We start from the raw sequence: 16314 nt of genomic DNA on the forward strand, positions 1-16314 counted from the left end.
GAACGGCCGTGTCTAGAGCCAGCGTTTGGTTTTTCTGCTCTTGGCTACTGCAGAAACATGGCCGGGCGACATGAGGATCTCTGTGGACGAGGACCTGCTCCCTATGTAGATGTACACGGCTCATTTTAAGATTACAAAAACAAGAGGATTCTTATTTTCAGGTCATAATGTACCTAAGAAAACATACTTATTAAATTAAAATCCATTTCTGTAAATATATTCCTCTGCATTCTACACATTGGACCTATAATGGACACAAAAAAAATATTATTTTGTTATATAAAGACACAACATTAAATAAAGCCTTTAAGTGAAAACCAAAGCTATTAACAAATGCAAAACCAATATATGTACATGTCTGCCTCAGTCTTTAACCCTTTGAAACCTGAGCAAACAGATAAAAGGCAATGAAACCTTAAGAAAAATATTACCCCAAAATTAGAAAAATTAATTTAAAAAAAACGAAAAATGAAATGATGTGGGGAAAAACAGGGCTTAAAAATGATACTAATTCTGTAGAAATAATCTTAAATATATTATGATGGTTAAAAATCATCAAAGTTTTTGGGACATTTTTCCCTAGCTTCCTTAAAAACCTTTAAAATTTAATAATTCCTTGCAATTTGTGGAACGGTTCTTGCCAAATTGCTCATTGCCTTTTGCCATTTCTCTTTTTTTTCAAAAGAAAGCAAACCAATTTGATCAAATTTACAAGGTTTAAATACTTGTTGGTGTCTGGATCCAACATGAGAAAAGTGATCCAGGTTTTCAAGGGTTAACTTAGGCTTAAAATGCATTGTCTAAAACAAGTTTTTTCAAGGGAAAACATAAAGACAGTGTAATAGTTTGTGCCCTCTCAGTGGAAGATGATTAATTGCCATATTAAAAGGATTATTGTGTACACTCTCGATAATAGAAAATACGTAGGCAGAGGTTGTCCATATAGGAGTCTGTTGCGTTGGCCATTTCTACTCGGGACCATCAGAGCAGCATGCAGGTCTTCTTATCTTTGAAAGGATTGGCCGAGGCAGCGATGCCGGTGAGCAGAGGGTCACTGCGCCTGTGCTCCTGACAGTACCGCACCAAGTCTGCTGCTGTCAGGGAGATCTGCTGGGAGAAAGGTGGACAGGATGGCGTTTCACAGGATTTTAAACGCTGAAATAATCAATAAGAATAAGTCAATAAATAAATGTAAAAAAACAGTTTGACACTGGATGCTAAACACAGAGGTGTGGAAGAGTGGAAATCTTCAAACAACTGATCTTAAATGGTGCAGCTGCGGCCTGTGATGAAGCCAGCATGCATGTAGTTAACAGATGATCTAAGTCTTTCTTTTTTTTTAAATTGCAAGACAAGATAGAGCAGTAACATAACTAATAAACACCAACATGAAATAAAAACGGTGAAAACAGGTCAGTTAAACCAGTCATTCTGGTGTAAATAAAAAAGGGGAGAGAGGTGATATGATCGGATTCCTAACATACCTTGATCCTCTCCATGCCTGCCTCCACCCTCAGTTGGTCCACCAGTTTCTGTGCCTGAATAACACTGCTGCTGCTGCACATCTTTCCTGACATTGACCTCAAAAAAAAACTGTGCCGTCTGGACTCAGTATCCTTCGTCAAAAGGAGCACGAGGAAAATGATTCAGATCAGTATGAATCCAAAGAGTCAGCACAGGTTGTGCAGGAGTTTCGGCAGAGGAGCTTCCAGTTCTCACCTGTGCCCTCTTTTTATTCACTGTTGGAGACAGTTCAAAGGCTCTGTGATATAAAAGGTCATACAGCACAGTGCTGGAAAGGTCACAAACATCACACATCACTTCACAGACACCAGCGATTAAAGGAATATTGGCTAAAGCATTATGCTATGCTGCAGGTATGCTTATGGCCTTTAAGCTACAATATGTATGTTTGTTTTTTTTAAAAAAAGGAGCAGCTGACTTGTTCAAAAAAAGTACCATTTGTTTAAGCTAAAACAGTAACGATAGACATTTGAGCGCATGCTTTTATGAATGGTCCTAGTGCGTGCTGTATCTAAACAACTTTCTGTATAGTTTTATGGCCTCGTCACATGATTAAATAGAGACTTGACACAATACACCAACATATGTATGGTGGAAATACTCAAGATTGAAGATTCAGTCTATTTGTCACAGCAGTGGCACAGAAAAGAACATAAATTGTAATACATATATATATATATATATATATATATATATATATATATATATATATATATATATATATATATATATATAATCAAATGTAATATGTGATAAAAATAACAACTGATAAAATTTAATGATGTATGTTACTTTTGGTGCCATGTAAGTGTAGCAAAAAAAAAAAATAATAATTTCTGTTTTTCTTATTTGTGACAATGACAGAAATTAAAGAATCACCCACAAATGAATAAATTGTGGTCTTGTGGCAGACTACTGGCACTTCAATATAAAGGATTTGGATAGTTCTTCCACCCCATTTGAACATTAACCTATAGCAAATGACTCAATAAGATCAATTAAAATAAATAAAAGAAAGTGTTTAGAAACCTGGACCTGTAATGGACACAAAAAAATATTATTTTGTTATATAAAGACCCAACATTAAATAAAGCCTTTAAGTGCAAATCAAAGCTATTAACAAATGCAAAACCAATATATGTACTTATCATGTCTGCCTCAGTCTTTAACCCTTTGAAACCTGAGCAAGTTGGCTTGAGGTCTTTAAAAAAACAGATAAAAGGCACTGAGACCTTAAGAAAAATATTACCCCAAAATTACAAAAATTAATTAAAAAAAAAAAGTAAAATGAAATGACGTGGGGGAAAACAGGGCTTAAAAATGATACTAATTCTGTAGAAATAATCTCAAATATATTATGATGATTATAAATCATCAAAGTTTTTGGGACATTTTTCCCTAGCTTCTTTAAAAACTTTTAAAATCTACTAATTCCTTGCAATTTGTGGAACGGTTCTTGTTGTATAATATAATATAATATAATATAATATAATATAATATAATATAATATAATATAACATAACATAACATAACATAACATAACATAATATAACATAATATAATATAATATAATATAATATAATATAATATAATATAATATAATATAATATAATATAGTATAATATAACATAATATAATATAATATAACATAATATAACATAATATAACATAATATAATATAATATAATATAACATAACATAACATAACATAATATAATATAATATAATATAATATAATATAATATAATATAATATAATATAATATAATATAACATAACATAACATAACATAACATAACATAACATAATATAATATAATATAATATAATATAATATAATATAATATAATATAATATAGTATAATATAACATAATATAATATAATATAACATAATATAACGTAATATAACATAATATAATATAACATAACATAACATAACATAACATAACATAACATAACATAACATAACATAACATAATATAATATAATATAATATAATATAATATAATATAATATAATATAACATGTATTCATACGCAGTCTATGGATTTTAACACAATAGTGTAGTCACTTTTGTCCCCGCGCAGCTCCCGTATTGGGGGCTTGTTCGCCGCAATCGCCGTAGGGAGCACGCGCGTGTTGTTTTCTCTCAGTAGCCGGTGCAGTCAGTAACCGCCTCTCTCATTTACGGTGACAGCCGGTTTCTTCTTCCCTGTCTTCTTTAACTGGCGCGTCTTAAAGAACAGGTATGTTTTCATCTCTAACTTTACATGTTTAATTTTTAATTAAAGTCAGTCGATAGGAGCACGAGCTAACAGTTAGCTTAGCTGCTAGCTAAAATCACAACACCACATTGCCTGAATAAAAAGTCTAAATACTCTGCTTTAGCTCCTGAGACATTTGCAAACTTAATGTTACACGTTTATTGGGCTCCTCCTAAAAGCTTGAGGTAGTTTAAGGGGGGTTTCCCCTTTCCATGTTTTTTGTCTGTTGTATTGTGGTTGTATTTTATGCTGTATTATTATTTATTTGACGTGTGAATAAATGATGTAAATAGTGATGACGATTAATTCTTAAATTGTGTTTCCACTTTGTCAGTGTGAGTTTTTGCATGTAAATAGAGTAAAAGTTACCTATTTTAAGCGAAATCTATAACTGACAGAGCACTTAAAGAGTAAGGGGTGTGAGTACTTTTAATTAACATGCATTATAACAGCACCGTTTTTTGCGATCAAATTTATTTAATCGGTCTCGATGGATCATTTATATCAAGCTCCCATTTACAATGACGTCGAGATAAATACATCACATAAAAAGTAAGAGTAAAAGTGCACAACAAGAAGGGTAATAAAATAATCTAACCAAATAAAAGCAAGTAAAAGAATACACAGATACAAATGTCATCTTAAATCTAAAATTAGAGTAGAAAAGATAAAAAATAAGTTAAAAATTATTGGTGATCAGAGATCTGAACTGACCAATGGATGAGTTTCAGAGTGGTTTGTAAGATGTTCCCTGTGTCTGGGCAGAAAAGCTAAAAGCAGACTTACTAAAGACTTGGCAAAACCTAATTTAATTTTAATCAGATGTTTTAATATGATGCATTTTAGTATTTTTATTACACTGTCACTATATTCAATTCTGTTATTATAGTGCGTTGACTATTTTTCTGTCTAACGTGCATTTTAAACATGTTGTTACTAGATGCATTATTTTTTTGGTTTTTTTTGTATTATTTTGTTTGTATATTTGTTTTTTTATTAAGTTAATTTTATTTTTAGATTTTTATCATATAACACAGACTTTTTTGTTTTTTACTATAAATTCTATACAGATTTTCTTTCACTAGATTTATTTTTATTTGCATCTGTTTATTTTTTTAAAATTCATTTTTATATGTTTATTGTATGACGTGACTTTTATTTTCATATTTCTATTATATTACATCGACTTTTTCACTTTTTACAGTGCATTAAATTTGGAAAATGTTTTTTTTCTTAATAAATTGATGCATGTTATTAACATATTCTATTGTCTATAACGTGTCATTTGCAAAGCTATTTCTTAGTGTGACTGTTCAAGGGTTTAATTAATACCTTTTGCCAACACTGCAGTAAAAATGTTTTTTTTACCAGGATCACTCTCCGACGTGTTTCCACAGAAAAACATGTCTCAGACTGGTTAAACTGGATTTTTATGACTGTAATACAAGCAAGTATCTGAAAGGAAAGCCAGTAACATTACAAAAGTCCCCACTCACCTTCTACAGAAGTATTTTAGCTACTACCATCGGGTTGCCGCAGGATGTTTAGTGAAAACTTAGTGAAAACTTTCACACATGGTTCAGTTTTTCTTAACATGTCAGAGAGCAGAGCTGCTGCATGTCACCACAGGCCAAACTACTAACACCCATTGGTACTCAAGCAGAGAAATACATGCCACTCCTAGATTATTGCCGCATCACTAACATGCTTTTGATTTTTGCAGAAAGATGGCAGGTCAGGCACCTTCTGTTGCCATGGATGCCGTCTTGAAGCCGAGCTGCGAGCTCCCCGAGGACATGCCAAAGATCAGAGGCTACGACTTCAACAAGGGGGTCGATCTCCAGGCGCTGCTGAGGTCCTACATCACCACTGGCTTCCAGGCCAGCAGCCTGGGCCTGGCCATCCAGGAGATTAACGCCATGGTGAGAGGAATGGCTGTATGGAGAAGGTTATCTCACAAAAAAATACATTTCCTCTCTTACCTCTGCTAGCCATGCGGCAGATAATTTTGGTTTTATTTAGTTAGGTTTTAAGATACTTGTCTCTGTGATTTCCTCCTTTTTCTTCCACTTCAATTCAATAAAAGTAAATGGGATTCCATTGGTGGGACTCACAGTGCTAATATTTACAAAATACAACAGCAGTAGGTTGTCTTGCCCCACGGGGAATTTAGGTTTCAAAAATGAGCCTAAAAGGTTTTAAAAAACACATTCACAAAAATACACAACATAAAAACATGCAAAAAACATCATAAAAAAAATCATTAATGGAAATTTAATAAAGGACATTAAGTTAAAGAAGTAAAAGTCAAATCAACGTCTAGTTTATTGTTAACTCCCATATGTGCAGGACATAGAAGGGATTGAAAGCCTGTTTCTCCCAGACTGCCAGTGTAAACATGCAAGTGCACAAACAAAACTATGGAACATTTTTAAAAGGTAGAAAAGTACAAAGCAAAAGTAATAATATTACAGTTAAGGAAGCCACACATGAAAACATACAAGCACCAACTTCAAGTATAGAGCAGCAACTTTAAGTATTGCATGCAAGAAGTGCCAGTTCCAAACCATGTGATCAGATCCTGTCAAGCCACATCCTGGGCATGCTTGACCTGCGCTGAGGGTAAGGGTGCTTCAGAACATAGACGGTGTTGTGGATCTGCCATGACCTTATAAAAGCTATACTCCTTAATGTGATCATTTTCGTCTCTTCTTTTTTGGCCTTTATTTTGACAGTCAATGCAGTCAGGAAATGGGAGGACAGATAGGGGTATGATTTTCAATTGCAATAAATGCAACGACTTGCAGTTAGTTTGTATTTTGTGGTTCTCATGTTGTGAAAAGGTAGATTTCCATGTCTTCTTTTTTTATTATAAAGCAGGTAAAGGTGCCAAATAAATACTGTGGAAGTATCAAAAAGCTCAATCTGCAGAGAATAACATACAAATTGATTTAGACACTGTACCTTTAAATGAGCTGTCAACGCTTTTAGTTAAGTTGCAATATCACAACTTTACGATATAAAGTTAGAAACTGTCACATCAGTGCTGTTACAGTCGCTCCCTGGCTGCAGTGGTGGTAAAGAGACACAGAGAATGCAGATGTAGAAGCCCAAGAAACACTGACCGGTCACAGCAGACTGGGCTTTTTTTAAATTTATTTTTTAAAAGTTTCTTTTAGAGGGGACTTAAAGAGACGTGCTAAAAAGCATTTCAGAAAGAGGGTGAATACAGGTAGATTCAGGCAGTATGAGGAGATATTTGGTTTTTTTTTTAACAGTTGTGCATGTAAATATGTTTTAGAAGAAATACTCAATACAAGTATTAACCTGAAAATAGCTAGGTCTGTGGATTATCCAAATTTCCTGAGTTATGGTTGTCTTGAAAGAGTGACAAAACACAAACAAAATTCCATTCACTGCCATTGTTTTGGGGTGGTGACATAAATCTCAGAGATGAGTAACATAAAAGCTTGGCACACACAAAAAAACTGTCAACATGTTTGTCAGGGTTTTTTTTTTTTTTTTAAATGTCCTCTCACAGTGATGTTGCTCGATATGCATCGTGCTGTATTTTCCTTCTGGTACTCTGCACACATCTGACACCTGTCCACCTGCTGTCTCTGCTTCAGTTTTGCATTATATCCCTCAGACGTTTGCCAGTATGGTTTTGAAGTTGGCATTAAATGTCATTCTAGGTGGTATTAAAAAGGTCTTAAAAAGTCTTAAATGTAACTTTGAGAACCCTTGAGGTACCCTGTTTTTATAAATTCATTAACCTACGATCAGTCTGTCTATGACCATTTGTAATGTTGACCATTGTTGTCCATTGACTCCACACCCACAGATAGAGAAGCGTCTTGAGCCGTTAGAGGAGATTGAAGGAAAACAGAGCGACGTGCCCGATGAACACCACATCAAGTCAGGCTGCACCATCTTCCTGGGTTACACCTCCAACCTCATCAGCTCCGGAGTCAGAGAGAGCATCCGCTACCTGGCAGAGCACAAGATGGTACAAATTGATAAACTCGTCATCTTTCCATCACGGAAAACATCTAAAACACTCGACCAACTGGACAGTTTATCAGAATCTCTGTTGTCACTCTGTGTAGGTGGACGTGATTGTAACCACAGCTGGAGGCGTCGAGGAGGATTTCATTAAGTGTCTGGCTCCCACGTACCTGGGAGAATTCAGCCTGCCTGGAAAGGAGCTCCGCCTGAAGGGCATCAACAGGTCGGCAACTACTGAAACAATACACCTGTCACATTCACATCCTCAGAGTTAGGGATGCACGATAATATCAGCACGTCATTGTCATCTGCAGATAAAGACTTTAAAAAGAGATTCAGCATCGGCCCAAGATAAACATTTCTCCCGATTAGATGATACTTAAATTATGGGACTTTAATTAGTTGAAATAGGTCAAATTTGCACTGGTTGTGGCTATTGTCAGGATTATCTCAGCATTATCTAAGACTGATAAAATAGGATGAATTTTACAGTTTTGTTTGAAAATGTTTCGTTAAAATAACTATGGCATGTTTTACACGTAATCTAAGTTTTAGTAGTTTTCTTAGTTTTCCTAGTAAATGTGTACATTTGGAAAAGCATTAATTATATTTTTTGTCTACGTCTGATTGTGGTTTAAAAAGTTCACTAAAGGACACACATTCAGACAGCAAAAGGCCTCGGTGCGGGACTAAAGATAATACAAGACAAGAAAGAGCAAAGTCTGCTCTCTAGATTATGCTCCCATCAATATTTAATATAATCACCACTGAGTCAACATTTTGAGCCACATGCTCTTCATCACACCAGTTTGATCTCAAAAGTTGCTTATTTACATCTGTCCCTGATCATCTCTTCATCTCTCCCTCCTCCTCCTCGTCCGTCCCTGCTGGATGCAGGATAGGGAATCTGTTGGTGCCCAATGACAATTACTGCAAGTTTGAAGACTGGCTGATGCCCATCCTGGACCAGATGTTGTTGGAGCAGAAGACAGAAGTGGGTCTCCTTTTAGCTTATTGTTTGTCTATTGCATTCAGCACAGTTGTATGAAATAACAGTACTTTTATCTTCTCAAATGAAAGCATCCATGTTTCCCACTAAGTTGCGCAATCAGGGATATTCCAATTTTTTATGATATTGTCTTCATCAGTAAATATTGGATCTTTGTTATTTCAGGGCACCAAGTGGACACCCTCCAAAATGATTCATCGGCTTGGCAAGGAGATCAATAATACTGACTCTGTCTACTATTGGGCGTACAAGGTGAGTCCTGGTTTATATTGATAATAATAATAATACTAATAATACTAATAATAATAATAATAATAATAATAATAATAATAATAACCATAACAATCATAATATTAATAATAATAATAATATATTTATTTATATATCACCTTTCAAAAGAAAGTTATAGAGTGCTTTACAATAAAAGCAAGGGTTGCACCCAACTCAGAGTTATGCCAGTCAAATTGCATTTGGCCATTCAGTACAAATAATGAACTATTCATTTTGTTTTCTATACGAAGTTTTGAAGTTTGAATAGGCTCAGAGGGACGTTCAGTGTGACAGCGGCATTCATGGAATACAATAAACAAGCTAACGGCGCTAATGAAGAATCACAAATGTGCAATATGTTTTGCCAACACTAGATACTAAACAATAGCAGGAGACAGCAGTGTTAAGTTGCACCACAAATTCACCACTTCTAAGCAGAACAGCAGTCTCTCTTCCCCTCCGTGCCAATTATCTCCTCCGTGCCGCAGCTGCTTGAATCAAAGAGTAGCGTGAAAATCAAGAGTGCTCACCCCGCAGCAAAATCTTGAGACCAAAACATCCCCAGAAATAAACTGCACAACGCTGACTAGCAAAAAATCCCCAACAATAATAACAAAAAGACGGCTCGACTTGAAGCAATCTTAGTTGACTGAGGGGTTAATTCCAATCTCCAACTTTAAAAGGTGCAGCCCTAATAAAAAGAATAACAATACTAAAAAACATGTATAAGATACTAAAGAAGGTAAAATTGTATAAAATGTAATGATAAATACCATCTGTTAAGTTCATTTTAAGAAGACATTTAAAAGAGGTCACTGAGTTCCTCTGCCTGAGTGTCTCAGTAGCACTGAAAATCTATATCGTGTTTACGCATGACTTGCCCCAGGGTTAGCTTGTATACCAGGCATGTCAAACCGGTCCGCAGGGGGGCCGGTGTGGCTGCAGGTTTTGTTTCCAACCAAGTAGCAGCACACCAGACTTGACTTATTTAATCAACTGATCTCCGTCTTCAGACAGTTGATTGGTCAAACTGTGTGCTCTTGGTTGGTCGGCACAAAAACCTGCAGCCACACCGGCCCCCCCTGTGGACCAGTTTGACATGCCTGATGTATACAGTAAAAAGGAAGGGGCCCAGGTTAGACTCCTGGGGAACCCCTGATAACATCATAGTGGAACCAAAAAGACAAGAAGAAAAATAAATAAGGACACAATATGAAATATCTTAAAATTCCACTAATCGGTGAACTAGAAAATCAGTAAGAAACCGTTGATTGAGCTCTAATCTTGCTTCCCAGCCTAGCTAACTCTGTCATAGTCTTTTTTTTGTCTAAATATCAGTCATTAAACGTTCGGTATTACATTCTGTTTCAGAATAATATTCCAGTGTTCAGTCCGGCCCTGACGGACGGCTCTCTGGGAGACATGCTCTACTTCCACTCCTTTAAGAACCCTGGCTTGGTTTTGGACATAGTGGAAGGTAAAAATTACATTTCGGCTACAGAACAGGATCATAGGTTTTGTCTGTTGGTTATATCATGAATGTGGACTTTATTACAGATATTCGCAGGATGAACAGCCAGGCTGTGTTTGCCAAGAGGACAGGAATGATCATCCTGGGAGGAGGGCTGGTCAAACATCACATAGCCAATGCTAATCTAATGGTAAATAACCGTTCTAGTATTCATGTGTGGTTTTATACAACTCTGCAAAGACACTGAGTTGGCGATCAGTGGTGAAATGTAACTGTGCATTTACTCGAATACTATGCAGTCTTCGGGTTCTTTGAGTATTTTCAGTTCATGCTCCTTCATACACTTATTCTACTGTCATTCAGAGGGAAATATTGTCGTGTTTAGTCCACCGCAGCTATCTAAAGGGACAGTTCACCCCAAAATACAAACTGCACATTTTTCCTATGACCTTTAGTGCTAGCGAGCAATCGAGATTGTCTTGATGTGAGTTGCTGAGTACTGGAGGTATCAGCTGTGGAGAGGTCTACCTTCTCTCTAATATAATAGAACTAGAGGTCACTTGGCTTGTGGCGCTTACAGCAACAAAAAAAAAAAAAATTTAAACTCAGCAGCAATGTCTCAACCATATCACTGCACAGAAGGAAGCCTACATCAGTCAATGCTGTATTAAAATGCTTTAGAGTATTTTTCCATTATAATATTGCTACTCTTATTTAAGTAAAGGATCTGAGTTCTTCCTCTGCTACTGTTGGGCATCAACATTTTATGTGAAATGGTGCAAATATATGAAGTTAAGAAATGTATTATCTCTAGATTCATGCATGTGGAAGGGAATCTTTGATTACAGATGGACATCACTTAGTCAACCATGGTACAGTACAGCCACTGTTACAACAGACAATGCAGAACACCCTTTTTTTCAGCAAATAAAGCCTCCTCAAAACCCAGTTTAACCACAACAGGCGAACTGACACAATGTCTCTCCTTGGTCTCTTCCAGAGGAACGGAGCTGACCATGCAGTGTTTGTCAACACTGGCCAGGAGTTCGATGGCTCTGACTCTGGGGCCAGACCTGATGAGGCCGTATCCTGGGGCAAGATCAGAACCGACGCCAAACCTGTGAAGGTACCAGTATTTAGACCATCAATATTAGCCTTGCCCAGTTTTTCATTTATTATAATTCTCAGATACCCTTTTTCAGAAGTTTTTTAAGATGTTTTAGTTATTTCATATATTCCCCTGATGCCTTTGGCAGGCTCTAGATAATGCACTTGAACTTTTTTCAGATAAGGATTTTTTTTTTTTTTTTGCTGACACCAACAGTAACTAAATGATGTTTTATTTAAAAAAAAATTGTCCAGTCTCAGCAATCATGCAGTGACTCTGAGGCAGCATTATGCCAGTGTGACAGATTTAAAAACTACTCTACTGAAAAAGAAACTTTCACTAGCAAACATAATAAATATGAAATATGGTTTATATGTTTGTAGCTGGCGTATGACAAATGGCATTAACCCCCATGCAGATGTAACCTACAGCTGCCAAACAAATTTAGTTTTCCTTTACTTTTACGCTCTCACATAGGCGACAGCCGTGTCGGAGTATTGTGTTTTTGGGTTGTCTATACGTACATCCCATTGTTATGAACACCATATCTCACCTCGAGAGAATTTCCCTCAGTTTTGGCACAAAGGTCCACTTGGACTCAAGGATAAACTATTTAGATAATGGTGGTTGAAGGTCAAAATCGTTGTGACCTTGCATCCGTCTCATTCTTTTGGACGCAATATCTCAAGAATGTCTCAAGGGAATTTCTTTAAGATCGTCACAAATGTCCACTTGGATTTATTAATGAACTCATTAGATTGTGGTGTTCAAAGGTCAAGATCACTCTGACCTCACAAAACGTGTTTTTGACCATAACTCAAGAATTAATGTGCTAATTATGACAAAATTTCACATGAATGACTAATAGGATATAATGAAGTGATGGCATTTCATATCCAAAATGTCAAAGGTCAACTTCACTGAGACATAATATTCTGCAAAAACACTTTTCTGACCATTATTCAGTGTCATAATTTAGGAACATAAGGGGAGACTTTCAGTCAGATACTGAAATGTTGACTCTAACTGCAACTTGACTGGTTGGCAGAGACATACAACTAATAGTTTGCCTTTAATTTTTAAAAGTGGGTGTTTTTATTTTGCATTGTTTTCCATTTCAAGAAATTTTATCGGTGGAAAATGTGCTTGGGAATGATTTAATAGCACATCAGTATTGGTAACAAGGTGAGAAGGCTGAGCTGGACCCTCGAAGCGGGAAAATAAAAGGGTGTTTCTAACATCTTTGGCCTCAAGGTGGCAGTGTCTGCGCAGTGTTTGATGGAGGGGTGCCGTGTGGCATCAAAGCACCAAAACATGAACATGAGAAGCAGAGACTGGATTCAGTTTAGGGCAGTAAAAGTGTAGCACACCACAAATATAACAAAAGCACAGAAAAGCGGTACACTGCTCTGTTCTTTATTCCCAGGTGTATGCAGACGCTTCTTTAGTCTTCCCTCTGATCGTGGCCGAGACCTTCGCGCTCCACGCCGACAAGCTGACTGCCGACAAGACAGCAGATTAGCGGTTGCTCTCTTAAATGCTCCATTAGAAACAACCAACTATACTCCTCCAGTTCTTCTACTTTGCAGGAATTATTGCATATATAAGTTGGACCTTATAACCATTTCTGTTGAAAACACATAATTAAGGCTTGGCAACTTTAAGAAGCAGCGTCACACACAATGCTGCAATTGAACGCTTTATTAATGGGAGTCGGTGGGGAGGGTTTGAGGCTGTCTTAATGCTTTCCATAACAAAATTTACTTGTTAAAACAAGTACAGTTTTTTTCTCTCTTTTCAGACAGCTGAAATAGTATGGGCAGCGTGCTATTGCATGTACTAATGATACTGTTGAGAGTGCATTTGGGCACTCAGTTTTGTGTGTGAGTGTGTGTGTGTGTGTGTGTGAGAGAGAGAGAGAGAAAGAGAGAGAATAGATACACACTCATGAGGCATCGTTATTTAAGGTTTTGATTTATTTTAGTGTAGCTGTGGGCAGCATGTCATACCATCACATCACTTGAATTTTATCGTATTGCTACTCAGTTTTTTTTTTATTATCCAAACGTTTAATTTACTTACACAGTTACAAGAATAGAGATGTGCCTATACAATAAATAATAAATGTAATAATTTGTGCAGGAGGTCTGTGTAAGAAGGCCACAAGGGGTCCATCATGTGACACTTCGCATGACTGTGTTTGTGGTCTTTGTCGTATAAAAGCACTTTAAATATTGCATTTCAGAGCACACAAGAGGTTACAGCTGATCTATGATAAAATATTTATATTTATTGTATAAAATAAAGCTTGAAGCTCCTCAGTTTAGGGCTGCAACAATGATTGTCATTATCGATTAATCTGCCCATTATTTTCTCAGTCTTTTTGTCAGTAAAATGTTAGAAACGCTCTAGTTTGTTTTTTTGACCAACAGTTTAAAAATCCCAAACTATTCAGTTTATCATCATGTGACAAAAAAGCAAACAATTATCACATTTAAGAAGCATGAAACCAGCAAGTTTTTTTCTTTTTTTTCTTTAAAGATGACTAAAATGATTATTAAAATTGTTGCCAGTTTATTTTTCTGACAATCAGTTGATCTACTAATCAGTTTAGCTCTACCTCAGTTGCATATGCATGCAGTATGAGAACTGCAGAAAGTGTTGCTGTTTTTACAAATTTTACAATTTTCAGTTTCTGGTGACATTGTGGGAATTGTGTAAGTCAAGGCTGAGCAATAGGAGAAAATGTAGGGTTGACTGTTCACAGAATCTTTAAATTTATTAAAATGTAATGAGATTTTTATCAAAGATAATGTGGATCTGTTTCATGGGACTATTCCCTCCTTTTTTCTTTAAAATGTGGGTTACACGTAATTATTTTTGGAGATTTTGCTCTTCTGGTGCATTTTAGATGGATTAGTTCTTCTTCCAAACAACCTTCTGTAAACTTTGGTTCAGCTTTTCAAACTTTTCTTCTTAATAAACAAATGACAAAACTTAGCACTGTGCACCCTGTTGTCGCAGTCAGAGTTTGTCAAAATGTGCTGGGAAAAAAAACTTGTAAGCATCTTATTCACATGTTCGAGTGGTGGCAAACTTGCTCAGCGACAATCCACTGGTGACGGATGCAGAGCTTAAATAATGTCTGGTGAGAGGAGCGCCTCCAGTCACCATAATGCTGTTTGGGAGATCCTCCCCTCCAATCCCCTGAGGAGCTCATAAGAGCGTTGCAGCTTCTGCCTGTGTGATTAGTGCTTGCTCAGTAGGTGGGACTCTCAGCTCCTTCCCTTCTTCAGCAGAATCAGCTATAATGTAGCAACAATGATAACGCCATTTCCCATTGCAGTACATCATACTGCTATTATGGGAGTGGATATTTCCTCTGGCTAATCACTGCTCCCATATCCTTTACACCAGTGATACTCAACTTACAGCCCGCAGGCCACGTCTGGCCAAAGATCGGGGGCTGGGTGGCCCCTCAAACCATTTTCTAGCGAATTAGAAAGTGATTCACACTGGGAATTGTTTTTGTACTTTTAGTATACATAAGGCGCTAGAGTGCCGAAAGCTAGTTCCCCCCTGCGGCTCTGACAGAGGTCATAGTTTATCCCCTAATGGCCTGAAATCCTAGACACGTCCTAAATCCTCGAAATGTCTTAAAATCCTATAAACAACCAATCTTAAAATCTGAGAAACATCTTAAAATCCTTGAAATGTGCTAAAATCCTATAAACATCTAAAAATCCTAAAAGCTTCCCAAATCCCAGGAATGTCCTAAAATCTGAGAAATGTGCAAAAATCCTAGAAAGATCCTAAAATCCAAAAAAAAAGTCCCAAATGCGAGAAACTTCCTACTTCCTAAAATCCCAGAAATGTGCTTAAAACCTAGAAATGTCCTAAAATCATACCATCATCCTAAAGTCAGAGAAATAACCTTAAATCGTGACAACGTCCTGGAATCTTAGAAATGTCCTTAAATCCCAGAAATGTGCTTAAAACCTAGAAATATCCTAAAATCCCAGAAATGTGCTTGAAACCTAGAAATGTCCCAAAATCCCAAAAATGTGCTTAAAACCTAGAAATGTCCTAAAATCCCAAAAATGTGCTTAAAACCTAGAAATGTCCCAAAATCCCAAAAATGTGCTTAAAACCTAGAAATGTCCCAAAATCCCAAAAATGTGGAAATGTCCCAAAATCCCAAAAATGTGCTTAAAACCTCGAAATGTCCCAAAATCCCAAAAATGTGCTTAAAACCCAGAAATATCCTAAAATCCCAGAAATGTACCTTAAAAAAATGCTAAAATCCTAGGAACGTCCTAAAGTATTTGAAATGTCCTAAAAGCCTACCAGCATCCTAAAATCAGAGAAATATCCTAAAATTGTAGCAACGTCCTGAAATCTTAGAAAAATTTGAGAAACATGCAAAATTCTAGATACGTCCTAAAATCCTAGAAACGTCCTAAAAATCCTAGGAACATGCATGGGGCTGCTGCGACTGGCCCCTGGCCTTCATTTTGCAAAAGTGGCCCCCTTGCAAAGCGAGCTGTGTATCCCTGTTTTACACACTGTTACGTCAGTTATATTTGCAGATCTGGAATGGAAATGTGTGTAAATGTGTACATAATCTGTTTTTTCCTAAAGTTGCTTACAGTGTCAGAGTG

The 16314-nt window shown here is 36.4% G+C and overlaps 2 protein-coding genes across 2 annotated transcripts; one reads left to right on the forward strand and one right to left on the reverse strand.

Annotated features, from left to right (window-relative positions):
- Window positions 1–683: 683 nt before the first annotated feature.
- Window positions 684–1691, reverse strand: LOC148186492 (guanine nucleotide-binding protein G(I)/G(S)/G(O) subunit gamma-7-like). Its single transcript, XM_088091294.1, has 2 exons — window positions 1485–1691; window positions 684–1107 (listed from the first exon to the last, which is right to left on the reverse strand). The coding sequence occupies exons 1-2, from the start codon at window positions 1575–1577 to the stop codon at window positions 982–984; spliced, it is 219 nt and encodes a 72-aa protein (XP_087947420.1). The 5' UTR covers window positions 1578–1691; the 3' UTR covers window positions 684–981.
- Window positions 1692–3616: 1925 nt separating this feature from the next.
- dhps (deoxyhypusine synthase) lies at window positions 3617–14661 on the forward strand. Its single transcript, XM_042504862.2, has 10 exons — window positions 3617–3769; window positions 5511–5709; window positions 7632–7796; window positions 7897–8018; window positions 8693–8789; window positions 8970–9056; window positions 10446–10551; window positions 10632–10735; window positions 11546–11671; window positions 13080–14661. The coding sequence occupies exons 2-10, from the start codon at window positions 5515–5517 to the stop codon at window positions 13173–13175; spliced, it is 1098 nt and encodes a 365-aa protein (XP_042360796.2). The 5' UTR covers window positions 3617–3769; window positions 5511–5514; the 3' UTR covers window positions 13176–14661.
- The last annotated feature ends 1653 nt before the right edge of the window (window positions 14662–16314 follow it).

This window comes from Plectropomus leopardus, chromosome 18, assembly GCF_026936395.1.
Source record: "Plectropomus leopardus strain MGB_pleo_1.0 chromosome 18, ASM2693639v1, whole genome shotgun sequence".
Taxonomy (NCBI): domain Eukaryota; kingdom Metazoa; phylum Chordata; class Actinopteri; order Perciformes; family Serranidae; genus Plectropomus; species Plectropomus leopardus.

What these genes read in the sequence shown, in the direction of transcription:
- dhps (XM_042504862.2), top strand. Translation starts at nt 5,515, where the DNA reads ATGGCAGGTCAGGCACCTTCTGTTGCCATGGATGCCGTCTTGAAGCCG. An exon ending in ACCTGGCAGAGCACAAGATG is followed by an intron (nt 7,797 to 7,896) that starts GTACAAATTGAT and finishes CACTCTGTGTAG; the next exon opens with GTGGACGTGATTGTAACCAC. An exon ending in TGTTGGAGCAGAAGACAGAA is followed by an intron (nt 8,790 to 8,969) that starts GTGGGTCTCCTT and finishes TTGTTATTTCAG; the next exon opens with GGCACCAAGTGGACACCCTC.
- LOC148186492 (XM_088091294.1), bottom strand. Translation starts at nt 1,577, where the DNA reads ATGTCAGGAAAGATGTGCAGCAGCAGCAGTGTTATTCAGGCACAGAAA. An exon ending in CAGGCATGGAGAGGATCAAG is followed by an intron (nt 1,108 to 1,484) that starts GTATGTTAGGAA and finishes TTCTCCCAGCAG; the next exon opens with ATCTCCCTGACAGCAGCAGA.